At 39.6% G+C, this 26,807-nt stretch overlaps 1 protein-coding gene across 1 annotated transcript in view; it reads left to right on the top strand.

The window, feature by feature from the left end:
* The window catches only part of SLC17A8 (solute carrier family 17 member 8), a 28,236-nt gene extending 18,239 nt beyond the window's left edge, over nucleotides 1–9,997 (top strand). Inside the window, exons 6-12 of the mRNA XM_061476357.1 lie at nucleotides 129–215; nucleotides 1,134–1,273; nucleotides 2,802–2,951; nucleotides 5,687–5,819; nucleotides 7,156–7,266; nucleotides 8,634–8,761; nucleotides 9,397–9,997. Coding sequence (XP_061332341.1) covers nucleotides 129–215; nucleotides 1,134–1,273; nucleotides 2,802–2,951; nucleotides 5,687–5,819; nucleotides 7,156–7,266; nucleotides 8,634–8,761; nucleotides 9,397–9,735 — 1,088 coding nt within the window. The 3' untranslated portion in view covers nucleotides 9,736–9,997. The remainder of the gene's footprint in view (nucleotides 1–128; nucleotides 216–1,133; nucleotides 1,274–2,801; nucleotides 2,952–5,686; nucleotides 5,820–7,155; nucleotides 7,267–8,633; nucleotides 8,762–9,396) is intronic.
* Nucleotides 9,998–26,807: the final 16,810 nt, after the last annotated feature.

Below are 26,807 nucleotides of genomic sequence, written 5' to 3'. Positions count from 1 at the left end.
ACGTCATGATGGCTCCAGCCAGATGTGTCCTTCCAGTTCTGCCACATGAGAACCTGTCTGGATCATCTGCACTGGAAGATGGGTGTGCCTATCACAGCTGACATTATATTAATCCTTTTTCTCCTCAGGGTCGTATGCAGGTGCAGTGGTTGCCATGCCGCTGGCAGGTGTGCTGGTACAGTATATAGGATGGTCATCAGTCTTTTACATATATGGTGAGTTAACGTGAAGGATCTCTGTGACTAGACTGGTACTGCCAGACATTTTGTTAAACCTGTAGAACAAGTATGGATCAAAGTTGTTTTGGTGAAAGAGGTTACAAATGGGTTTTCCAACTTAATCCCTACTTATTGCAGCTTCTGAGAGCTTTATTTTGTAATCATCTGCTATAAACCGTTTTAATATGATAATGACCAGGCTAAAGCCCCTGGTCACCCAGTGACAGGGTTGGATGTGGATGCAGTTGCAAAGGTTGTTCTGTAACAAACACTTAGGGTGACATGTGGCCTAGAGTGCACACAAACAGCGAGTGCTACAGCATGCACTGCTGATGGGGAGCCAAATGTCTCTAAAACCTTCTGCCCTGAGAAATCTGTCCCTTGCTGCCCACCCTCAGTAAAGGAGTGTCACCTTTACAAAGTGGTCCCATCACATGGGTGCAGCCTCATGACTGATCTGTGGTGCCTCGTGCTTCCACTCATCGTATGTGGCAGAGCTGGCTCAAACCCAGCCTTGCTCATTAGCAACCCAGTTAAGATGGGTTTTCTCTGTTTTCTCTGGAGACACAAGACACACCATAAGATCTGCCACTGTAATCTGAATGTGAAGTCCTTTTACACACTTTGCGACCATGTTATGACTGCTCTGCTTTTTTCCTTCCTTAGGTCTCACATAGAGCTTTCCTTCTGCGTTTTCTCTGCTCCATGAATATCATGTAGTACAAGTGACAAAATGCTCAAATGCTTTGTAAACAGTCACACAATATGCACAGTTGGTTACCATGTTTTCTTACTTTCCCAAGCATAACTTATAATGCAGATTTGATGTAACTGGCTCTTGGAAACAAAGTTTGAGGTCTGCAGGTGGCTTTATTGTCTTTTAAAAACCAAACTTTGCTTTTCCTACCTCTGCAGGTATGTTTGGGATTGTTTGGTACATGTTCTGGCTGCTTCATGCCTATGAGAGCCCTGCTGCACATCCAACAATATCCAGTGAAGAAAAGATATATATAGAAACAAGCATTGGAGAAGGAGCCAGCCTAGCTAGTGCAAGTGTAAGTAAAAAGGGCATTTCTGTTTATAATTTGGGAGCACTTCACACAAGATCAGATATGATGGGATGCATACTATTAGCTGCATAAGAGCAGCCCAACTATTTTCTGTTGATGTTTAGGGGCTTTTTCTTTTATGAAAATCAAAAATCAAGTTCATGCAGCTGGACAGGACGAGTTCAACAGGCAAAACACAGTGCTGTTTCAGCTCGTGGCATCTAGGGCCTCCCTAATCTAGGGAAGGGAGTGGGGAAAGAGAGGGAGCCACACAGTCTGGTCTCCTGCTCTTGAGTGATTACTATGCATGTTTGAAAAAATATTAATGGGAATAGCTAAATAAGAAACTGGTTGCAGATGTTAAATTATCCATCTGTCTTTTGAGCTCTTATTAAGGATGATTGCAATTCTGAAAGCTTAAGGACAGGGTTTCTACCCTGTTAAGTCTTGCAACAGCTCGACTCCTTGTTTTAAGACTTCTCATCCTCTGTTTAAGAGGATCCTGAAAGATCCTGGAAACTTAAAGCTAAAACTTATTTTCCCATCAAACTTCTCTCTATTTCCTTCGGTAACTTATTTTTGCTAGTGGTGAAAACCAAACTGCTTCTTCATAGGCTGTTTCTTCTTGGCTTTTACTCTTAAACATTCTGGAACAAAATAACTCCAAACTCTTTTCTTTACATATTTTGGGTAATAGCCTTGCTGAGAGTGTAAAATACCAGGCTTTTGGATGCTCCTCAAATTTAGCTGAAGTCACTCAGGTCTTGGCTGGAGACGCACATACTTGTTCCAGCTCATGGTTTTCCCTTGTTGTACAATGGGTTTACTGCAGAGGACACCATCATGTGTTCACACATGACTGCAGGCATACAGTTGTCTGTAGAACATAACTGCTATTTTATCAAAAAAAGACAATGTCAATGTATATTGGCATAGTTACATATTTCAGCTTTTGATTTGAATTCTATTAAAAGTGAATGGGGCTCTGAAGTGTTCTTTGTTCCTCTTGTATGAAGTATTGAAGCATAAATAGAAACTGGAAATGCCAAAAGCAAGTTACAGAGATTTGATCATCTACCACAGACTATTTTTGCTGCATGAAATGAATTAGGTTGAAGCAGGTATCTGCTTGTTGCTGTGCTACCGCATGTTTCTTGACTTGGATAACCCTTTTTTTCTCTCAATCGTTTCAGTGGAATGTCCTGAACTGCATCATGTCTAAAAATAGGGAAGGCACAAGGTTTTCTCCAGTTTTCTTTGAATCTGTTATTTATCCTGTTATCCCAATAGCATGATTCTGGACGACTTTGTGTAATTTCAGTAATCATGGCAACAGTACATGGTGGGCATCTTAAAATTCTGACCTATTCTAATAAAGATTCTCAACCTGATTTTTTTCACTAATTTTTTACTTGCATTGTAAGTGATTTGCAACGTAAATTGGATGCCATGTACTGGATATTCTGGATACTAAAAGGTACTGGTTCTTTATTCTGCCTCTGCTTACTCAATTTTGTTTTTTTTTTCCCCCTAGAAATTTAGTACTCCATGGAAGAGATTTTTCACTTCAATGCCAGTTTATGCAATCATTGTGGCAAACTTTTGCAGAAGCTGGACCTTCTATTTGCTCCTTATAAGTCAGCCTGCTTACTTTGAAGAAGTCTTTGGATTTGCAATAAGCAAGGTAAATGTCTGAGATTAATCAGTGACCTTCAGACCTCACCCTAGGAGATGCAGAGTGCTTGAGGAACTTCTGATCCCCCTGGAATCATTACAGTAGATTATTCCCAGTACTTGGGATGACATACTTCTGGTGATCTGACAGAAAGAAAAGCTTGCTAACATCAAATTATTAGAAAAAATGAAAGAATTGAGAAGTTGTTTGGGGAAAGAGTTGATTAAAACCCCACATATCATGAAAACCACAAAGTAAATGAATAGAAATGCACATTTTGTTTACTGATGGACATTCAGCTTTGCATGTCAGGTAATTTTTATCCTCTTTTCTTTTTTTCTTTCTCGTTATTTTTCATTGACAAATTTTGTATAGATTTATATTCCCTGCCTCTGCCACTTCATTAAAGAAAGCATTGTTAGCCTCCCTCTTTAGAACATAAATGATTGTTCCAGAAAAGCTTTCCTAACATTCCTTTCAATAATCTATTTGCTACTTTGTAAGTAATTTTCAAACAAGTGTAATACTGTAAACTGATAGCAAACAACATTACTACCTGTGTGGTCTGGGAGCCTGTGCACCTGTGCACTGGCTCCGTAATGCTGGTGCGGTTGCAATGACACTGAATGGCCAAGCACAGCATGGAGATGAAGGACAGGGGTATTAAGACAAATTAGGTTTGTTTATTCTGAACTAGCTTTCATTAACGCTAGAGTTTCACGTCTGTGTAATTCAGTAATTAAAAACTAATGTAAAACCATCAGTGTAAGTAGGCTGCACATCCTAGAAAGTGAACTCAAACTTCTCACTGAATTACTGTTTCAAAGAAAAGCTTCTAGAGGATGATGGGCTGATCACTAAAACTCTGCAAAACAGTATTTTCACATATCTGGAATAATTACCAGAGCTAACAGAGAAAGTAATAACCTTTCGGCAAAAAATTCACCAAGGGGCAGACATGCTTGACAAACTTGGTAAACTTCTATGATGATGTGCTGGCCTGGTTGAGAAAGGGAGAGCAGTGTATATTGTCTACCTAGACTTTAGTAAGGCCTTTGATGCTGTCTCCCATAAGATCCTCATAGACAAGCTGTTGATGTATGGGGCTGTTTGAGCAGACAGTGAGGACTGAAAACTGAATGGCTGGGCCCTGAGGGTAGTGATCAATAACAGGAAGTCTTGTTGGAGGCCACTAACTACTAGTGTATGTACCCCAGAGATCATAATGGGTCTGATCCTTTTTGTTTGACATCTTTATTAATGATCTGGATGATGGGGAGGAGTGTACCCTCCTGCAAGTTTGCAGATGACACAAAACACTTTTTTACTGTGTGGGTGACCAAGCACTGGCAGATTGCCCAGAGGCAGCTGTGGAATCTCCATCCTTGGAGACATTTAGAAGCTATCTGGACACTGTCCTGGGCAGCCTGCTGTAGGTGATCCTGCTTGAGCAGGAGGATTGAAGAAGATGACCTCCTGAAGCTCCTGCCAACCTCAACTATCCTGTGATCCTGTGAAAATTAAAAGATAAGCATCAATTTATCAGCTCTAATCCCACAAAATTAAAAATACATGCATGGCTTTAAATGTGTGCTTAGCTAATAATTTATGAAATTCTATTATAATGTCAGGTTTTATTCTTATGTTCTTCAGTCCATATATAATGTGCAGGTGCTTCCTTCCTTTCCACAGTGGCAGGTAACAGAAATAAACTTTCTGTTCAGAAACGAGCTCCATAAGAACATGAATAAAAAAATATATAAAAGCAAATGGAAGCCAAGATAAAGCACTCTATTATCAGAACACATAAGACAGGGCTTTGTGATGTCTACAATAGAAGTTAATATTAACAATCTTCTAGGCAACTTTTTAGTGTAATCATGTAAGAGCAGGGATATTGCATGATATTTCTAAGGTAATATTCTCACTTGTGCTCTGGCTTCTCCCTCTATCTCATGAGGAGTATTCCTTCCATCACCCAGATTTTGGAATCTATTCTAGCCAGCTAAATTAGAGCAGTATTTTTGTGCTCGTTTGCTGGTCACTGGAGAGATAGAAAACTCCACCAGAGCATCAGTTCAGTTCAGAAAGGAGCACCACCCTACCCCCCAAAAAATAAAGGAAGATGCCCAAGCATTTTCCACTTCACTGGTGCTCTAGGCACTGGACAGCCAAGGGATGCTCTGCACAGATCCAGCTTTTTGACTGGGTCAAATTACTGACTGCCCCTTTTGCAGGGAACTCTGTGACCCCAGCAGTGAACAAACAACCCTATTTCTGACCTTGTCTGTCAGCAATAGTGACTGGGCAGCATATGGTACCATGAAGAGGATCCTGTCGGCTTCATATCACAGGCACAGCATCTACATGAGACCCACCTCACAAGACTCAGTAGGGGTGGTGGACTAGGGCTTGTGAGGTTGGTAGCTTCTGGCCATGCCATGGCTCACATAGTGCCGTTACTGGGAAAGCCTAGGAGAAAAGCTGCTAGCACCTGGATGAGAGTATGCTGGAGTCTCTCAAGCTTTTAGAAATCCCTAAAGATGGGACAATGACAGCTTAAGGTCACCAGGGTCTTGCCTGTAGGTCCTGTTTGACCTGTCTGCAATCTTTGCACAGAAGGAACCAGGACAAAAATCTGTCTGATGGTGGAAAAAAAGAAGAGTTGAAGAATGGGAATGGTTCCTGTTCTCTTCCCTCTAAATCCTGAAGGAGGACATGAGCACTCATTTATCTAATTGCAGGTTGGCCTTTTGTCGGCAGTTCCTCACATGGTCATGACAATCATTGTACCCATTGGAGGGCAGCTAGCTGACTTCTTACGCAGCAGGAAGATTTTAACCACTACCACTGTAAGGAAGGTCATGAATTGTGGAGGTACTGTTGGATTCTGAAAATATAATATTTTACTGGTGTGTTGCAGTTGATACAAATAACATAGTTTTGTCCATGTTTAATTGTAATAAGAGACAAATTACTCTAGATTGCATTTGTGGCTGGTTAATCCGAAGCATTTAATGGAGAATTGATGTTAGATGTCTTCATGGTATAAACCCTTACCCATACGAGCATGCTTTTAAAAAGGGCGGAGGCAAGAAGCCTGGTTAATAATTAAAGGGACAATAGGGACCGGCTCAGAAAGGTAGTATGATGAAATTGGCCTCATCTTGCAAACTCATGCAGACAAAGTTAACCCTGAACTGTGGTGCTAGAGAGATCCTTTCCTAGTGGATACAGTCTTGCAGTAACTGGCCATGTTCCCAATTGTTACTTCCAGCAGAGCCCACTGACACGTTTAGGCTGCTAGGAGTGAATAAAAAAGAAAAAGGCAAGGGATGGACAGACTAATTTTCACTCAGCACAAAATAATTAATTTCCAGTTCTGTCACTGAACTGAAAAATCAATGACATCTACATACAGGGAAGATACTACATTAGAAAAAAAAATCAATCCAGATAGTCTGTGGAGTCCTTCTCCACTACCACTTCCTGGCTTACAGTATTTACGAATGGCACAGGCTGCCTGAAATATAGACGCCTGCCATCAGAGATGCCATGCAGCTTGGCTAGACGTCTTCATAAAGGATTCTCAAATTCAGTGTATTTTAAGAGTGTATTTTCAGTGTCATTAAAAAGGAAAAAAAAAAAAAAAGGAAAAAACTACCAAAACTAAAACAAAAAAAAGCCCCAGAAGGATTGTAAAGTTATATATTAGGAAATGTTAATTTGCAGTAATGGCAGAGACTGGGAATTCCCTGTCATGCTCAGGGATGTCTTATTGTATTCGTGGCATGCCTCTATATAAAATGCTCTTCTGTTCTATTTACCAAGAAAACCTCACATTGCTACAACCATGGGAAATTGAAGGCAAGTATTTTTCTCCTTTCCCTGTCATGTTGGTGTGTTTGTGAACTTTCCAGTGCTTTGCACAGAGTCATTTTCTTTTTGTTTCCCTGTCCTGCCCAAGGAGTTAACTGTACCAATGACTTGAGTCTTTTACACAGCAATGGGGAGAAAAAAGTATATTCTCAGACAATAAATATTCATATTTTTTTCTGCAAATCCAAAAAGCTTCCACGTATGTTCAAGAATAGCTGTAAGATAAAAAATACTTTTGTCTCATTTTAGTTTGCTTTTCTGGCTAGACCTTATTAGTACCTTCATGACCAGTAGCAATTGAAATTGAATTCATTCCCATGTGTTTCTTTTGAAGGCTTTGGGATGGAAGCAACCTTGCTTTTGGTGGTTGGTTATTCTCATACAAAAGGTGTGGCTATTTCATTTCTGGTGTTAGCAGTGGGCTTCAGTGGGTTTGCAATTTCAGGTAAGTGTTTATCTTATTCTTGCTTTTACTACTATTGATAAAAGTGATGTTGTTATCCCCGCTGTTGTTATTGTCATAATTTCGATCATTCTGTTTGCTCTTGATGTAGCTGTTTATAAGGTATTCCCTATTTCTTTCCATATCAGAAATAATTTACTTCAATATCTATGAAACGTGTTGCACATAGGACATGAAGCTTTGAGAGAAGCTGCGCTTTATTGATTCCAGTTTACAACAGCTTGTGCTATTATTTTTTAATGAATTTTTACAGTGTCAGCCAATTTTTCTTCTTGCATAAACAATATCCCTAAAAGAAGAAAGAAAGTGACTTACTCTGAAATTAATAGTTGCTCAAAGGCTATCAGTTGCGACCCGGCTCCCAGCCCTAGCTGCCAGTTTCTGCTTTTTAGGTCAGTCCTTTCTCTTGTTGTGTCCTATAGCCAGCCTTTCACCAAAACAGCTGGTTTTAACACTTTCATGGGTCTCACCAGTTCAGACTGACTTTTGAAGCTCCAACAGTACCAGCATTGTTATAAAATCCCATTTTGTTATGAAGATGGAAGGCCATCAGCTAGCACACTGCCAAGAAGATGGATCTATTGAACAAAACTGACCAGCAACATTAACTGCTGGTCTTCAGTAGTTTCAGGGTATCCAGACGGGCAGTAGCTTAGCTACTCAGTTGTGATACGCTTGCACGGCAGGCCATTTCTCTCAATCAATTTTTATTGCAGGATTTTCCCAGCAGTCAACTTTTTACTGCATTCAATTGCATGCACTTGGAATTCATCATCCTTCCTTGTGATCGTCCATAGCTCATATGACTAATTTTCATTGCCTAAATTGTGATAATTAACGGAGATGATTTTTCCTCTTTTTTATCTATTTCTTAATAAAATATATACCCAGAAGATACACTGCAGTAAGAGTAATTATTTTTCATACTAGTCTATAGTCTGTTTTTTTTTTTATCATGTTGTTAAACTGCTATTTCAAATATTGGAAGACGTATTAAGAACCACTACTATCTAAATAAAACTGTATCAGACATTTGATTAACATGTGGCCTTCATTCCTGAATTAAAAATATTTCCTGAGTGCATTAAGAAAATGAGAAGCACAGATACTTTAAATGAGTCCAAAACAAAGTACATGATCCCCAAAAGTGGGGGAAAAGGGGTTTTTGAAAAAGAATGAAGAGTTGCAACATATCTTTAATACCAAGAAAACATTACCCTTCTTTCTGATACGTGTAGTAGGGGGTTTCCTAACTTTTCAGGCTTCTTCAGCCAGAATGGTTGTAGGAAGCCCTGTTGGCCAGGTGGCACAATGTTGTGTAGTTGACCACTGTCTCTCATTTGCTGTAGGATTCAATGTGAATCACTTGGACATTGCACCACGTTATGCCAGCATTCTGATGGGAATTTCCAATGGTGTGGGGACACTGTCGGGAATGGTGTGCCCACTCATCGTTGGTGCAATGACAAAACATAAGGTAATATTTCTCCATGTTTTCTATTTGGCAATACAAGAGTTAAGACATTTCAAAGCTTCCTGGGAAGTCCATTTCATCATCAATCTCTGCGGCTATTTTCTGTTGTCTTAAACTTTCACTTTTGTAATATAGTAGTGGCATGATTCTCACCTATCATAAACAAATTATCTATGTAGGGAAATACTATTTTATACTACTTGCGGCTGAGTCTCTGCAATATCTCCATACTACTGCTTATACGACTTGGGAAACAATTCTACAGTGCATCCCCGGTGGGGTGCACTGGAACCCATCCTGGCAGGGTTCCTAAGCAACCACTGATCTACAATAAGATTAATGTTGTTAGAGAAATCACTGCATTTTTAACTCCAGGAATATTTCACATTTGAGAGAGAAACTTCAAACTTCACTGTCAAAAAAAAACAAACCAAAACAAACCCCCAAGTTTTATTTAATTAGCCATTATTATAAAAAAAGGAAAAAAATCTTCACAATGACTCTCATAAATTGTGCTATCTGTAACACCAGGAATCAAACAGTGGTCATTGTTCAGTATGTGCTAATTCGTGGTCTAATTCAGAGAATAATATTTTTTTTTTACTGCAAACTTATTGAGACCTGAACCGTTCTTTCAGACTCGTGAAGAATGGCAAAAAGTCTTTCTGATTGCAGCCTTGGTGCATTACAGTGGAGTGATATTCTACGCTATCTTTGCTTCTGGGGAGAAGCAGGAATGGGCTGACCCTGAAAACCTCAATGAAGAGAAATGTGGCATAATTGATCAAGATGAACTGGCTGAAGAAACAGAAATGAACAATGAAACTTTTGTAAGTCCAAAGAAAATGTATGGTGCTACCAGTGAAAACAGTGAAGTACAGAGAAGAGAATGGAGAAGGCAAAAGCAAGTGACTCAAGACATGGAAGAACAGAGTTCTTACCATTATGAAAATGGCAATTTTCAAGATTTGTCATAATTCTTGAAATTGTAAGGTTTGTATAGCAGCTACTCCCATCTCCCCTTCTGCTCAGCTGCCCCAAATCATCAGGTATCCACATTTATTATCTTATTCAATTGTGTAACATCTGACCATGTGACTAGATACAAGGGGTGGTAGTTCTCTTCGAATAATATGGAAAAGGGATAACAACAATGGGACTGGGAGAAGTGATACCAAATCCTCGCTCAGCCATTGTATACCCCTGGGATGAGATTCTGTGCTTGTTAGGAGATGACCTGTACTGCCAGGGCTCCTACCTGGTGCAAGCTGTAGGATTGACTGTAGGAGCACATGCCAAACTACAAACTCATGCTAAAAGATTAGGGTGGAGTGAAAAGCAGATTTATGAAAGCAGGCTGTGATTACTTACTAATGGTCACTTAACAGCAGGATGAGGAACAAGTAGCACAGATGGCAGAGCATTGTTTCAGCAGTTCCTTCATATCAATTCACAGTCTGCTTTATCTGCATAACCTACAGAGCATGGATAAGGCAATAAAATGGATACTTTCGAGATCTGTCCCCCTCCAAAGATTTTGTGCTGGCATGAAATAATTCTGAATATAAAATCATCGTTAGTGATGCAATATTATTAATCCTTACAAAAGGAGACCATAGTCCTGTTTGGATTAGGTTTCTCACTCAATTCATTATTGTCAAGTAATTCACATATATTTTTCTAGTATTGTACTGATAGTTTCTGGCCTCAACCCCAGCAGTTCTCATTTAGGTGAATGACCTTAATCACATGAGTAATTGTTAGTTCTCTATCTGTTACTTTTAATGCCTCAGTCTTGCTGTTGCTGCAAATGAAGTATGGTACTATTTGAGAGTTAACAGAGTACTGTGTCTAAAAGCAATTTTCTTTTAGACACAGGTATATTGGTACATATTTTGATATATGTTTGACAGTATAAAGTGGCTTTAGCCTTTTTCTACCATTTTTAGAATCAAACAGTGGAGCATGCTGTATCATCTCAGATAGCTGCAACTCAGAGACTCATTGTGGCATTAATACTCTTTTCAGAATGAAAAATTTCAGTAAGCTGTGATTTAATTTGTCTTTTATTATGATTACTGCCTCATTAAATTCAAGTGAAAGCTATCCTGTGTAGCGTACAATGTGCTTTGTGATGTTTCAGTATTGTTCTGATGTACCATATATAGCCACTGTGATGATCATGAAATTTGAACATTTCTAACATGCATTTTGCTATTTTGTTGAAGTGCAATTGAATACTATGAGTGGAATTACACTTGTATATTCATTTGAATCCATGGATGATTTATCTTTCCTACAAATGTAATTAAAGAGGAAGACCAGGAAGTTAGCTGATTCTCTTGTTCCTTTTCTACCCAGAAAAATCCAATCTGCAACTATGTATGGATAAGAAGTGAGGTAAACAGATACATGCCTCATTTAACTACAGTGAAAACTTTTTAATTGGTATCAACAGATAATTTAATGATAGGGGTATTGTGGGGTATTGTTGTGGTGTAGCTCAATCCTACCTTGACACAATGTAGTTTATTAATAAAATACTCAAAAAAAATATTGCTTTATCCTGTTAGGACAGAGAAGAACCCTTCTTTCAAAATCCTAAGCTTTGCTTTAAACTAGAGTTGCTTATTTCTCTACTGACATTTAGACAAGTATAAGAAACTATCTTCATTCTTGCAGGTTACAGTCAGGATTTGGGAATTTAAGTGACAGGAGCTTGAGTCTTTCACAAAAGATGGTCCACATGCTATCAAACTATTTTGCAACATCAACCATAATTTATGAAAGATAAAGTACTACTCCTTTGAATATGCACAAATAAATCAGCTCCTTCCTCCCTCTCCAATCACATACCATGCATATGTGGTACTGCAAGAACTCTTAATAGTGAAAATCATATTATGAAAGGACTTACTGTAAGAATCTGCAAGTATAATCTGGCAGAGAAGAAAGAGAAGGCCAGACAATTCTAGACTATTCTAGCAACAGTAAGGTTTTCTGAGAAGCATCATTATTTTTCCAGTGATGATGAAGGGTAACTTTCCTGCCTCACAAAGAGGAGCACGAAGGGTATGAATGCTATTATGATAAAGAACTACAAACATCCCAAAAGCCTGGGAAATGGCCAGCTGGCGCAGGAGAGCTCATTTGCCTCGCTGGTGAATGTAGTTGCTATTTCTTACTTTTACAGATACACGCCACAACTGTCACAAGTGACACATGATACAGTGAGGAGCTCAGTTTAGCAGGATCAGTTTGTACCCGCAAACAGACCTCACTGACTTATTTCAGTGGAAGCTTGACTTCAATAGATATTTGAGCATTATTTAATGCACTGAAAGAAATGGTTTAAAAACATTTGGACAAGCTTTTGAATTTAAATAAGCACTTTCTATCTTTTCTAAATTTAACTGCTTCCAGAGGCAGAATATTATCTCAGACTAGTGAACTTATGTACAGTCCACAATGCTTTTCCAGGCAATTGCATTCAGATGTTTGGGCTGCCTATTTCCCTTTCTTTTTCATCTGTTTAATTTGTTCAGGTGCGTTGCATGAAGAGTAAACATCAGCAATGGTTGGAATTAGTTTTCTTTCCTGGAAATCTTTGTTACTTAATAACACTTTGATATGCACAGTGGCTTCCACAATACTGTATGACCAAGAATAAAGCCAATTTACTGGGAACAAACAGTCCTTGCAGCTCCAGATTTGTTGGTTATCTCTATCTGCAACCTGCTCCAACAGCCTTTTCTTGTGTGAACAGAGAAAGCACAATCACTGAGGGTGTTTCTGCTCTAAACTGACTTCTTAAAACATGTTAGATTTTGGAACATTCAGGCAAACACCTGGCATATTGCAACCTGACTCTAAAAAGGTCATGGCTCTAATGCCAGCAGATGAAAAGAACTCAAATGATACTCTCTAAGAAGAAATATTAGTTTGCTTAACTTCATTTATTATTTTATTTGCCTTTTTTTCTGTTCTCATGTCCAAAATAACTTCTGCATATTTTCAAATATAAGACATTGCTCATTTCAGAAAAACTCAGAGTTTTATTTAAAAACGGTTTTCTGATTGCAGAAGGAGGCAAAAGCTGGTTTATAGAAAAGAGATTTCAAGCAAGCCAGGGGAAGAAAAACAGCTTCATATAATGTGAAATAGTAGAATAGGTAAGCCACAGAATATTAAGTCTGAGGAGAGAAAAAGTAGGACAGTAACTCCTAGGTATATGTTATTCAGGTATATTGTTATCCACTGATCTTTCTTAACAAAGCAAGCTGCAGCTTTTATTTCCTTACCCCTGATGTTTTATAGACACTACTAGCAGAAGTTTAATGGTAATTCGTAGTCCTGTTATACTTATGTAAGGGTTAAACAAAACATTCCTTGTAGTGAGAAAGGGAAAATTGACAGAAACAATGAAAATTCATCTGAACAGAAACTTACACAGGGAAATAATCACTTAGTCCAAAAGAATATACAGACTTTTGGATTAAAAAATATAACAAGGGGATCCAGATGTTAACAAAGTGCCAGGAGGATTATCATGTGTGTAACATAATTAAGTTGAAAGTAGCAAGGCAAAAATTAATTCAAGGTCACGCAAAATGTATCCTGGCTTCACATGAATGTTTCCAATTGACTCCTTTTGTCAGAAACTCAGAGATCTCTAAATTTAGTCATTATTTTAAGGAAAATTTTGCAAACCCCCCAGATTTCCTATCTTATTTTTATCCCCATTTTCTATTAAAATCCATAACTTAAGAGTGCTATTTAACTATTTATATTTTAAGAGAAGAGTATTTCTTGTGGTTAAGAGAACAGAAAGGCGAAGGAGAAAGCAAGTTGCAGCAAAGAGCTAATGTATACAGAGGGCTGAAGATGGCTAAGAAATCTGCTTCCAAATCCTGGAAACAGAACTTGGAGTTCTCTAGATTTTTGAGTTAAAAACCTATGGGCTGGTTCAAGGCCTGATATTCTGCATCATCCCAAGGTTCAGGGAGTTAACTCAGGTCTCATTGCAAAGCTTGACTCTCATTTAATCAGGAATAAATAAATGAAGAGATTAAAACCTCCTCATTCTTATGTCATACAAATGTTTGTGTTGGATTAGATAGCACTACTAGTGAGGTAACACTACTAACACTACTGCAGCTCTTATATGTACATGCAGGAGGCAGTGTGGCAGGCTTCTTTACAAAAATGCTTTTAATTACTCACATACTGATATCAGTTATTTCTTAACTGCCATTTGATAACAATGTTTAGCTGTGACAGGAAAAATTGTCCCTTTTTTATCTCAAACCTTTTTTGTTTTAGTGTTTACACTGCTTGCAGTTTTCCAGCTCTTCCACATGCAAAATTACGTGAATAAAGAAAAAAATTATTGTAAGAAAGAAGTGTAGTAAAATTGTATTTCTGTATGCTGAACTATTTTTAAAATAACATAACGAGGGCCAACACATTTTTTTTTCCCAAGAGCATATCATTTGGATATTTTAAGTCTTGGTCATAAGAAAAGCTAAAATTTTAATTAGTGTATTGGATATCTCTAGCAGCCAACAGACTATTTTTTGTTTATGTATAGCCATATTTACTCGCTCAATAAAGTCAGTGCTCAGCCTCTTGCTGTACAAACTTTTAGCATCTACTTTGCTGCTTGTTTTAGGCTTACTTCTACCTGCACAACAAAATCAGAGCTCCTTTGAGGAGGTCATGGCTGTTTTAAGTATGTGTTAGGTAAACAGTGGAACTCATGAAAAATACACCTCTGTTGGCTCAGAGTTGTGGTGGCCAAAGAGGTGTCTCATGAATCTTTGGAACACCAAACTCAGGAAGACAACTTTTGAAAACCAGGAAATATTAAGGTACCAAATAAAGACAGCTCTGCTCTCGGGAGCTGGCAGTTGTCACCAGAAGCACCATGACAGGCGCTTTGTCTCTGCTGGGCATAGCAGTAAGGAAAACAAGGGAATTAGCTGGAGAAACTCGGTGATGCTATGACTAAAATAAGGGGAATAGGACTTTCTCTTGTTTTAGGGAGGGGGCTTTGATCCCACTTGATTGTTCCCACCTGATCCCTCCCCTGTGTGTAATAAAAAGAAAGATGACTCTGTGTCCTGAGATGCCAAATCTATATCATGACAATGATGAGTTCTGTAGTTTGAGCTGGTAGAAATCTGCAGGGACATAGAAGCAGCTTTTGGGTCCCTGCTGGTTCATGGTGGGCAAGGGAAAATCACACTACTAATGTGTAACTTGAATGTAGACGCAAAAGACAATGTTAAGGACATAAACAAGTGAATGACAATCAACCTGAATGTGTGTAATGCTACTCCTGTGGAATAATGTTGCCCTATGGAGCAAGCAGAGGTGACTGAGAATAACCCCAGCAGGTACATTTTCCCTCAGCAGGGGAATGTAACGTCCTCTGTCCTGCACTGTTCACCTCCCATTTCCCATCGCTCCGTACTGGTGGCAGCTTCACCTGTTACAATGCTTTGGGCATAATACTGAAAACAGCTACAGTCTTGCTGGACCCCTATCTTTACTCTGTGTTTTCTTCTTTCCACGTGTGGCTTCTCCTGACCCTTGCTAATTCATGATCCCTGAGCAAAACAGTTAAGAATAGCAAGGGTTCTCTTCTGGGCAAACTCCTTATTCTTATTTTTGTGCTAGAAAGAGGGACACTTTGTGCCGAAGGTCCTACTTGCAGCAGCAGCTGGAACAGCCAGGCCATGCTGGGTAGGTGAGGTGTTGCCCTGGCTGGCCAAAGGTCAAGGCTGAGCCATCCTGCTCTGCCAGAGCACAAAGGAAATGTCATGCTTGGACAGAGATGGAGGGCAAAGTTGCTGGTAAAGCTGGGAGGGAAACCAGCCAGGATCTCTGTCCCCTACTCTTTCTGGTCATAGGAACTGCTGGAGCATGGGAAGCAGATGGCGTTTCCAAGTGATTTTATGCACCCCTCATCCACATTCATACTATTTCCAAGTGACCACCTCTATTCTGACTTCATGAATTGAGCTGAGCAGCTTAAAATGCCCCTTGCTGAACAAGCACCCTTTGCTGTTACGTTTATTTATGACACGACTAATTCCTCTGTCTCCTAAGCTTTATCCAGAGCCCAGAGTCCATTCTCCATAGTGCTCCCAGTCCATCCCTCCTTCAGTGCTCTTGAGCTGTGCCTTTGACCCCTGCACCCCTCCACACTTAGCCCCCTCCACAGGAGCCAGAGGACGTACTTTTAACCTTGCTAAGCAGAAGTTTGAATGACTTCAGCCAGCTCTGGTGAATCTTTTCCTCAACATTGCAGGGTCCACACTAACTACAACATATATTAGGCAGCAATGAGGGCAGGCACAAAGCCCACCTAAGTGCTGTCTCTCTCATGCCACCCAGAGGATTAACTAGCAGTTGTTCTTAGCCAATTCATTGTTTTTCAGAGAAGAGATGGTGCTTTCCCGTGCCAGTTACTGGGACAGACTTCCCCAAAGTTTAACAAAAGAATCTGCCCCTTCAGAAAGGCACATTAGAGAAGTTTGCTGACAGGTTCTCTGGTTTGCGTCAGTGATTGGGATTGGTTTTAGAGGACATAGGTACATGTTAGTTTGAAAATAATAATCACAGGATGTTTCCTAGAGCCACCAAATTACTGCAACGTTTGAAGGTCAGCAAACCTTCCAATCGAAAGCACCACATATGCGGATTTCCTCATCAGGAACGCTTGATACAACTACTTCTAGGAAGCCTAGCATTTCCTTCATTAGTGCTTCCCAAAACCACTATGAAATAGGTTAAGCAACTAAAATCTGACTAACTTGCATAGATTTTGAGTTTCCACACGTGGAAGTTTGAGTAGGCTCAGCAATTTATTCAGTTATATTACACTTTGTTCAGGAAGCTACATTTCTGTAGTTAGTGTCTTATCGGAAGGTGCCCAGGTTAATTTGGTTAGTCCACAACACATCACTTCTTACAGCATCACAGAATAGTTGAGGTTGGAAGGGACCTCTGGAGATCATCTTGTTCAACCCCTTGCCACTTGAATCAAGCTAGAGCCAGTTGCCCAGGGTTGTGTTCAGCTAGGTTTTGAATATCTTCAAATGTGGAGATATTCCAAATGTGGAGACTTCACAACCAGTCTGGGCAACCTAGTCCAGTGTTTAACCAACCTCACAGTGGAAAAAAGTTTTTGTATATATTTAGATGTATTTTCCCCTGTATTTTAGTTAATGTCTGCTGTCTTTTGTCCTATTACTATGTAAGATGTGCTCTGTCCCATCATGTAGGTTATTCATGAATATATATTGGTCCCAATATTGACCCCTGGGGTATACCACAGATTACTCCCTCCTGCTGGGCTTCATGCTGCTGATCCCAAACCTTTAAGACCAACAATTTAGCCAGTTTTATATCCAGCTCACTGTGTAGTTATCTAGTATGTACATCATAATTTTGTCAATTAATTTGTTATGGGAAACTGTGATGAAAGCCTTGCTAAAATGAAGAATCGGGTCGAGCAGAGCAGGTCCCCTCTTCAGCTCCTCAATCACTTGTTATCAGTTACAGTCAGTTACTAGTACATCATCAATGATGTACTTCAATCTACCTGTATTGCTTGTCCCTGTTGTGCTGTCCATCCAGTGGATATTGGGGTGGTTAAGGACCTTCCTGAAGACCACGGGCTGCACACAGTAGACTTCTTTCAGTTGTCCAAAGAAGGTCTCATCTACTTTTTCTCTTCAAACAGCCTGTAGGAGACACCCACCACAACATTGCCCTCACTGTTCTGCCTCTAATCCTAACCTGTAAACTCTCAACTGGCTTAAACTCCATCCCAAGGCAGAGCTCCACGCATGCTTGCTGCTGTCAGATACAGGACAATTCCACCTACTTGCTGACCCAGCCTGTCCTTCCTACAGAGCCTATATCCACCCAAGGCAGAACTCTAGTAATATGAGCTATCCCACACCTCCATAACCCCAGTGAGAACAGATGCCTGTGATTGCACATAGACTTCTAATTCCTTTTATTCTCCTCTTAGCCCCCACGCCAATGCATTAGGAAACAGCTATTTTTTTTCAGTGGCAAGTACATGAGTAGCCAACATCTAAAAGCAAAAAATAGAGGCACTCAAATTTTTGATTAATTTATAAAACTGGACTAGGAAGAAGACTGCTAAAATACCGTTAAACTGTGATATTAAGTGGAGGGATCAAAGGTAAGTACAGGAAAGCAGTGCTTTTTCACACCTCAGTTACCACTGAAGTAATCCAAGGTCAGGTGTAAACACAGTCAAGGCCTCTTGTCATTTTAACATCTCCTGGCTGACATTCCCATTACAGAAATTGTCATGTCTCTGCCCAATTTTATTGGCAATCTCAGAAAAAAGAAGGACTGTATCCTGGCCATTTATAAACCAAGTTTTTCCTTTTGAAGAAATGAGGAGCAGTATATTCACAGAAGAGAGATTTATTACATTCAAGAAGCCTAAAGTATGTGGTTAATTGCAGTTAAATTCCTGGAATAAACTGACAATATTCCAAACTGGACCTTATCAGCTTCTTTGCAATAAAGTCCATTTTACTGGCATGCTGTTCAAAGGTTTCTATTGCAACTCATATTTAGGAGAGTTACGTAAAACTTGATGTAGGAATGAGTGACAAAGGTTTTATTTATTTCATATTATTATCTGTTGACTTTTAAAGATCTAAGTAACAAGACAGGTTAAGCAACAAGTTAATGATTAAACTGATAAAATGAGTATCAACTATGCTGGCTTTAAAAGAGATTTAGAAAGTAAGAAGTATAAAAAATACAGTTCTCTGAGTTTTAAATAAATTGAAGTACTAAAATTTTTATGTTCTACTGCTTATTTACAGTCTCTGATATTTATTTATTATCCTCTTTCTCAGGAAATTTATTTTTGTATAATATTTAATGTTGGAGGAGAGGCATTTGTTTGGTAAATTCAAGGTTTAGATCAACTTTAAACACCACAGGGTTACGCTTTGTCAAACTTTCCAGAAAGATTTAAGAACTGATGTTTCTTCAGAGCGAACATTTTTTTAATACAGAGGATACCAGTGACAAGGTATTGTATAGTTAAAGTTACAGTTCATCACCTACTTAAATAGCAGATCAGTCACTGGGAAAATAGCAGTTCCCTCACATTTCCTAATTTTGAGTTCTTGGGACTAAATTGAAAGCAGTAAGAGCTAAGTATACCCTTTGTTGGCCCTCTCCGGAATGAATTCGATGTGGAGGACAAATAACGCAGTTCCATGGCGTATGTACATTTTTCCTTTGATATTACATACCCAAGAGAAAAATATTTTCTCTTTTTAAACACTAATTTTGCTACATGCATTTTTTTTTCCCTCTATCAATTTTTTATTTGGCAGGATGTATGTTATTGGCTGCACATTAATGAGACACAACCTGAAATACAGAATTGTTTGCTAGTATCTGTGTAATTTCCATGTTTACAGGAAGGAATCCCTTTTGCTGTGTTCACATGAGGGTAACTTTCTGGCAGCCTGCATTACATGTTGGAAGTCATCAGTTTAATAACATTAGAACAGCATCAGTTTTATCTAATATTCATACTAATACTCCAGTATTTGATACCTTTGATGCTGCCATCAACTTCGTAGAAGCTGCTTATCATCATCAGACATTACAGTGGAAAGACAACCAGAAAAAAAATAGAGCATGATTTTTGCCCCTCAGTTGCCAGTGATGTCAATTTCTTTGTCAATCAGTCACATAGACAGATTCTGTTTCCTTTGAATAGAAATAGCAACACCTACAAATAGGCACACACATATGCTTCAGCCAAAAAAATGTTTCATGTGGAAGTTTGCTGTAGCCCTCAGGATAACCAGAACAGCAGCTCCCTAGTTATCTATCATTGGTACTGTCTTGTTTTAATTTTTCACTCAAATTAAGAGATCAGAAGCTGGAACTTCATTCTCCACGTTACATGTCAGATGGTTCTTGTGGTCTGGGGATATTTTTGCTAAGTAGTTCTGTCTGAAGCCCACTTCTCTGCTAGTTTGTGCCAAAACAAAGTCAAAACAGAGCTAACATCAGGGCTGACTGCTTGGTCAATCCCTTGCTCTGAAGAACTTCCTCGCCAGTATTTCTGGAACAGTTAACACCTTCCTTTCCCCTTTGCAATTGCAGCAATCAGTTTCTGTGACCAAGAAATACAAATATGGTTAAAATAGGCTGGTGAAATGCAGGGACTGATCCCACAGTGTCTTCAGTACTTATTTCACTACGGATTAGCAACTGAGAAAGAGTTGTATAATGTTATGATCATGGCACAACCTCAGGGTGAGCAATTCTGTTGCTCATGGGAAATATCAGTTTTGGGACAAAGTTTGTAAATTCAGAGTCCCCTGCCAGCTTAACATAATTTTGAGAAAACCTTGAGGGAACAGATAGAAACCTCTGAACTGGCTCCATACTTGTGAGGAGTCAGTTCAGAGGGAGAACAAATACTTAATGCTGCAGAGCAGGTGAACTGCCATGCTTGGAACTGATTTTTGACCTTTTTCACACAGATTTTCTCACCCTACACACCTATTTAAAGAAGCAGCTAAAACCTAAAATTCATGATTTTGTAGGACTTGTTTGGGGGGTTTGGCAGGAGAGATCATCAAAGGCAAGAAACAGAACTGGAAAAGTTTCCCATGCACGTAATCTACTCCATCACGATTCTCTAGATAACCTGTTTTTGTTACACATTCTCCGTTGTGGGGTGAGATGGAACATGAAATGTATCTGCCAACTGAGATTTGAGATAAATGAAGGATCTGCCAATGCAAATGATTCATATTTTGGGATATGACCCAATTTTGGACAAAAAGGGTATTCACATTAGGTTCTGATAAATAAAGGTTTTCTTCAAAGTAAGCCCAAATTAATACTGCCCTGAGATAAGTAACCTCTCCATTTCCTGATTCGTGTTGTTTGAATTAAATAAACTTTATACTGCATTAAATTTCTTTCTTCCAAAAAGGGAAGTAATTTATTTTCAGAATGCAGTGATGTAAACTGAAGATTAGGAAAGAAATGAAAATAATTTTCCTAATTCTAATTCTCCTGAGGTCTGTTGTTTAACATCCCCTTAACTTTCTCTTCAACCACCACATTTTTCTTCGGCTTTCAAAGCCCTTTCTCTCCTCAGTCCTGACTGTTTTCTAGGTGGAAACCAAGAGGATAATCTGACTAATCCAGGCCCTAGTACATGAAATACGGACCCTGTACCCACTTGTCTGCAGTCTGTATTCCTCACCTACCTCCATTTCACCTCTGTGTTTCTTACCCCCCACTATATGGGCACTACCTGTTCACTTGCTTGTTCCTGCTAATTATGGCAGTAAGTACCTTGTGCTTTCTTTGCAACTCTGTGGCTAAGGAGATGGTTGTCCTAGGACAGCTGGGGCCATTTCACAGCTCTTTTGTTATAATGTGCCTAGGAGCTGTGCACTTAGGAGTGTGATTTGGTCATCCCATTAGTATCTTTCACAATGAAGTGGGAAGGGCCCCACCAACACAGTCATGGCTGACTTTGTTGGAATTAAGGTAGAGGAAATGGAAAGATAATATCTTTCTGAGTTTGACAATATCTCAGCTATGTCCAGGACCCAATGTTATCTAATTTCTAGCCCCTAACAGGCTTTAACAGCACTGACCAGCATCACCTGGGGTCTCCCACATACCTTGCACATAGACTCAGGATGTTATTTAAGGTCAAGCCTGGACCTCTGGTCCTGGCCTGTGATGAACTGAAGGTATGGTTGGTACTGCCTTCTCATGTCCTGGATCACTGGTGGATTTGTCCCAGGTGAACTGTAGGTATAAGCTACAGCCTGCGTTTTCTCTAGTGCTGCCTCTGCTCTGTTTCCTGGGTGCACCTCAGGCTGATGCTACAGGTATTGTGTCTCCAGTCCTGCATATGGCCTTCTCTCTCTCTCTTCTGCTCTTGACTGATTTCTAGATGGCCTCTGCTTCTGATCTACCACCTTGCTTTCTCTGAACTTATTGCTATCAGCACCCTGGTCCTACTTGGGTGCTGTGGGGCTATCCTCAGCTCCTGGGTAATTTTCCTCGTGAAGCAGCCTTGCTCCTCCTTGATGTGGTGGTCATGGACTTCTTGGAGCAGAATGGGGCAGTTCCCCTGGGCTTTGTTCTGGGTGTTTGTTTGGGGTCGGATGCCTGCTTCACAGTCATCCCTCTCAAAGAGTAATGACATCAGTCATCTGCGTGCAATGCTTCAGAGCATGGTAGGGCCTCCTTTAGAAAAATGAAGTATAGAACTGAGGGTTTAGAAAGCTAAGAGTGACTGGCTTGCCAAAGGGCATTAGCAGAGGTTTGTCTTGTACCTCCAATGGCTCACGCTATCTGTTTTGTGTGATGATTAGACTACATTTCCTCTCCCATCCTGAAAGAAATGGTTTCTTGTTGGCTACTGAACTAGCCCTTTTAAACAGCTTTCTTTTTTTGACTCGGCACTAGACCCAATATAAGAAACAAGCAGAGGTTTAAAAGTTTGTAGAATGAGTTTAGTTAGTGTGAATGCTTTAGCAATTCAAAAACCCACCTAAAAATAACATATTTATTTATTAATAATACTTTACTCATCACCTTTGACATTTAGTTTGAAAGACCTACTTATTAATGAAAGGACAGTGCATTCATTTACTGGAATAGATCAACATTTCATAATATTTTAATCTTTTCAAATATTTACACAAATGAAGGCTAACCCTTATTGAACTCGATCACTATCCTACTGTATAACATCAAATGTCAAGAGGAAAAAAGTTGGAAGAATAAAGTATATATTTACTCCAAGGCCTCTAGGAGAACTTCTTATCAGCTAATACTGTGCAAACATGTTTAACTTAAAACTGTGATTCCTCTAGGAACTTTTAAACTTGTAACCCCTAGCAGGAGGTGAAAAAAAGGCATGTAATATCAGTGCCTTAATTAAAATTTAAAATAATGTTAAGAGAATCTAATGTGGAATAACCATAACTTATTAGTAGGAAACACATTGCGAATTTCAGTTGGTCAGCTAGAAGGAGGTGGACCAGTTCCACATGCTGAAGCTTTGTATCTGATGCTGTAGCTGATTCCACATACACTCAGCTTTCCTCTTGCACTCAGGTAGCTGTAAGATGCTATCTTGTTAATAACGTATATGCTTTTGCTAGAGCATGTTAGCTAACTATTAACTGCCTGCCAAAGACTGTTCCATGGTTGTTTTACCCTTCATGACACTCCACTTCAAGTATGTGAGTGATAGAGACAGAATATTGGACTCATTAGGGCACAATATAAGATTGTTGAGCAAATTTTGCCCTGTTCAGAAACCAGATGATCAGAGAGCAGGTTACAATGGAAAGGCTATGATTAATGAAAGGCTTATTCGATAACCTAATCTAATCTTTAAAGTGGAATTATTCTTCTGCTTTTGAAATGCAGCAGGAAAATCAGCAGCTTCTAGAGTTAACTCACTGAAACTTTGCACCCCATATCTTTCCAATTTTTTAGTCCATACAGAAGCATCCTTATCTATTAAGATTGCTTGATTATCTTCATATAATAAAATTTATTGTAAGCTGGTGATAATTTTGGCCATCCTTCAAGAAATTAAAAGCTTCCTTTATTCATTAGAGAGGTGAATAGTGATATTTCTGTGAGTGCCCAGGACTAAAAACTGGCTGGTCTGAGGAGCCAGACTATGCCCCAAAGTGGTGTAGATGATGCGTGTCCTCTTGTGTAGCAATAGCAAATAAGCGGTGCTGCAGGGATGAAAGAAAAGCTGCAGGTGACCGCTCTTTAGTGACAACTCTTTATAACCAAGTCGGGAACACTTTACAAGCTGTAACTGATTGTTGGTGCTGGGGCACAGTTTGGATAAGTTAAGCCCTCAGGTGTCTGCTGAAAGCTGTCCACACAGGGGAAAGAGGTTTTTGTGCACAAGTACATCTCTGTCAAGACACATGTCCCTCGGCCTATCAGACATAGACCCAAGGTTTCTCAGTAGTTGTGACAGGTTGTCATCTGTTCAATGCTGCCAAAGCTCCAAGCAGCTGCCTTGGTGAGTAGGCAGAAAGATGTACAGCTGTTGATGAGATTCTCCTATGCAAAAAGGAGAAGGCAGCGGTCATTTGTGTACGTTATTTAATTTTTTTTTAATGTGAAGCATTCATGGGGTGTTCTTTACCCTAATGCTGAAGATGAATGCCCAACTTACCTTTTCTTCCTTTTCCCCCATCTCTTTCTGTGTTAGATTTCCCCACGCACGCTTTTGATGACAAGCTATTTTGTTGCCAGGATTTGTCTTGCCTTTACATGGCTGAGGTCATGGAGCTACCTTAATGCAAGTGTGGGATGACAATTATTTCAATGGAGAAAAGGCAGGATGTCAGGAGGAGGAGCAAACAAGAGATACAGCACCACCTCCAATTCGTTCTGGGAGTTTGGAGTTTATGAAGCAAGAGAAAAGCCTTTATTTTCAAGGCAGAAAGATTGCTAGCCCTAAATGATTCATAGATAGATAGATGTATGTTCCTATTTCTGTAGTAGATCATGTATTTGCACTGATGATGGCATGGATGTATTTTAGGACACATGCTATTTATCAGTTACAGAAGTAATGTTAGCACTGTCCAGAGAAGTTTTAGGATGTCAATTTTCTGAAATTTTACATCATGCAATGCTGCCTTTATAAAAGGTGCACTATTTATAAGTAACTGGATTTGACACTTTTCTGTCCTCTTCTCTCCCTTGATGATGTGTAGGTCGTCTTTTGTAACACTGCAGAAGATCGATTTGATTTGCTTTAATTCCTTCCTGTTCAATCTTCACTTATATATCAACCTCAATAAAACATGAACACCTGGCTTGAAGGAGTAATGCCACATGTTGTTGCTACAGGCAACATCCCCTCCTTTGATCTTGTGTATCCTTTCTTTGCTTTTTCCAATAATGTCTTGAAAATATTGATTGGTGGACCACCAAAGCACCACTTTCCTTTCCTTACAAAAATAAAGGCAAGTGGCAAAAATATTTTAATGCAACAAATTCAATAGTGAATAGGGATATTAAATTCAGTTTGCTTTGTGGTGAGCTCTTTGCTGTCTGGCAAACAGCATCCACACAGAGGAAAATGCTTTTTGGAGAAGAGACTTAATTGAAGGTTGGTCTCCAGGGACTTCTAAACAGCAATTTCTCTGTGCCACCAACTGCCCAGGACCAATGCTGCAGGAGGCTGAAAGCTGAAAAAGAGATGTAAGTTTTTCAGAACAAGTCAAGAGATGGAAAACTCCATGAGAAATGATATGGCATTTGTTGGACTTCTTGGCTTGGCCTCCACTTCTTCACCTGGTAAGGGATAAATCCCATCACTGGCCTCAGGGCGACCAAGGAGAGAGGGTTTTGTCTCCTTTTTGGGCATATATTTCCTTGGCACCACTGGAATGGACATTTATTGGGAAGTGACAGATGGGATGTTGGCTTGGACTTGTGGAGACCATGTGTAGGGTAGGGTTATCCTGGAAAAATTCTCATATTTGAAATTATTTTGTCTATTTTGCTAAACATGGATTTGTAAACCAGAAATCTCAGTGCTTACAATAGTGATGGCTTTCAGAGAGTCAGAAATGAAGACTGAAGGAGCCTTTCTCTTAAATGTACTTACATAGCCAGTGCCTGATGGAATGAACTGTAGGCATAAATCCCTGAAAACAGTACCGCCTTGGGAATGCTGGTGTCCAGATAGCCTTATGGCATCTTTTTCCCACTGATCTCTTCAGAAACCTGTCATACCATGTGTGTTTGGCTGGTTATCATGTGAATTTTCAAGGGATAGAACACATGAAAGACCCTTTATTAATCCCATTTTGAAGAGAAGGTTGGAGTTTGTTTCCTTTGTATAAGCTTGAGGATGAATATACTTTTCTGTTTATTTGTTTGCTTTTTCTCTTAAACTGGGGGAAAGCAAATTAATTTTATTCTTGGTAATTTCAGGGCCAGCAGCTGTGACCTTTCTCCTAGAGAGGACTGTGGTTGTCCTATGTCTGTCTTTTCTGGAGTAGAAGGTACGGCTTGTGTCTCTGTGTATTCACTCTTGATCAGACAGTGCAAATACATAGAGAAGGATGGAGAGCATATACCATGGGGCAGGCATGAACCTGCTTACCATGAGTGATGCTGCTAACTGCCCCTCTGGCTGAAATTTGCCTCATCAACTCATCCCCACTGGAAACATTTAGCAATGCAAACCAGGTAGTTATTGCCCTCACTGTGTAGGTGGACTGTTGAAACAGAACAGCCTGGATTCATTGCCCTTTACTTGAAAATACAGGGTAAGTGGGGATGTAGTGGTTCAAGGTCCCCTTTCTGCCAGTGGCAAGAGATCTGCATTTTCAGATGCAGAGCAGCCCACCCAGCATGTGAGTCACCATCTACAGGCACCAGCTTCTTTCCCTTGTGTATAAAAGGTTCGCAGGTCTACAAGGTTTAAAGTTAAAGGCTTCAGTTCATGCCTAAATCTTTATGGGATGAGCTCAAATCAAAATGATGCTGTTTGCTAGAGTATGGCAGAGCCAGAAACTGAACTTTAATGTACCCAAAACCCTGTGATGCGCTAATCTGTAGCCTATTCTGCTTCTTCAGTATTCAATGTAATGCTCAGTTCCCCTAAGACATGTAAATAACAGAAATACTTAAAAGTCAAATATATGTCTTGGAATGACATCTGTGCTCCTCGGGTAGGAAAGACAAGGAGGCTGAGTGTCATAAAAGTGTACATGCGCAAGAAAAGTGTTACAGTCAGCAAGAAGGTACTGTCACCTCACTATCTGAGCCAACTTCCCCCCTGCGCTCAGCCAGAGTATTAATGGGCATCTCAAGCTTCTGTGCTGATGGACAAGCTGGGATTCACAATGTTTTAATACAGCCTGTGTTTAGAGAGTTTCGCAAAGAAAGAATTGTTAATGAGTAATCTTTGTCCATTAGGGCACTG

This window comes from Pezoporus flaviventris, unplaced genomic scaffold, assembly GCF_033815535.1.
Source record: "Pezoporus flaviventris isolate CSIRO_AGI_PZ_B2104156 unplaced genomic scaffold, CSIRO_AGI_Pfla_v1 ptg000096l, whole genome shotgun sequence".
NCBI classification, from domain to species: domain Eukaryota; kingdom Metazoa; phylum Chordata; class Aves; order Psittaciformes; family Psittacidae; genus Pezoporus; species Pezoporus flaviventris.
This window is presented reverse-complemented; position numbering and strand designations above follow the sequence as displayed.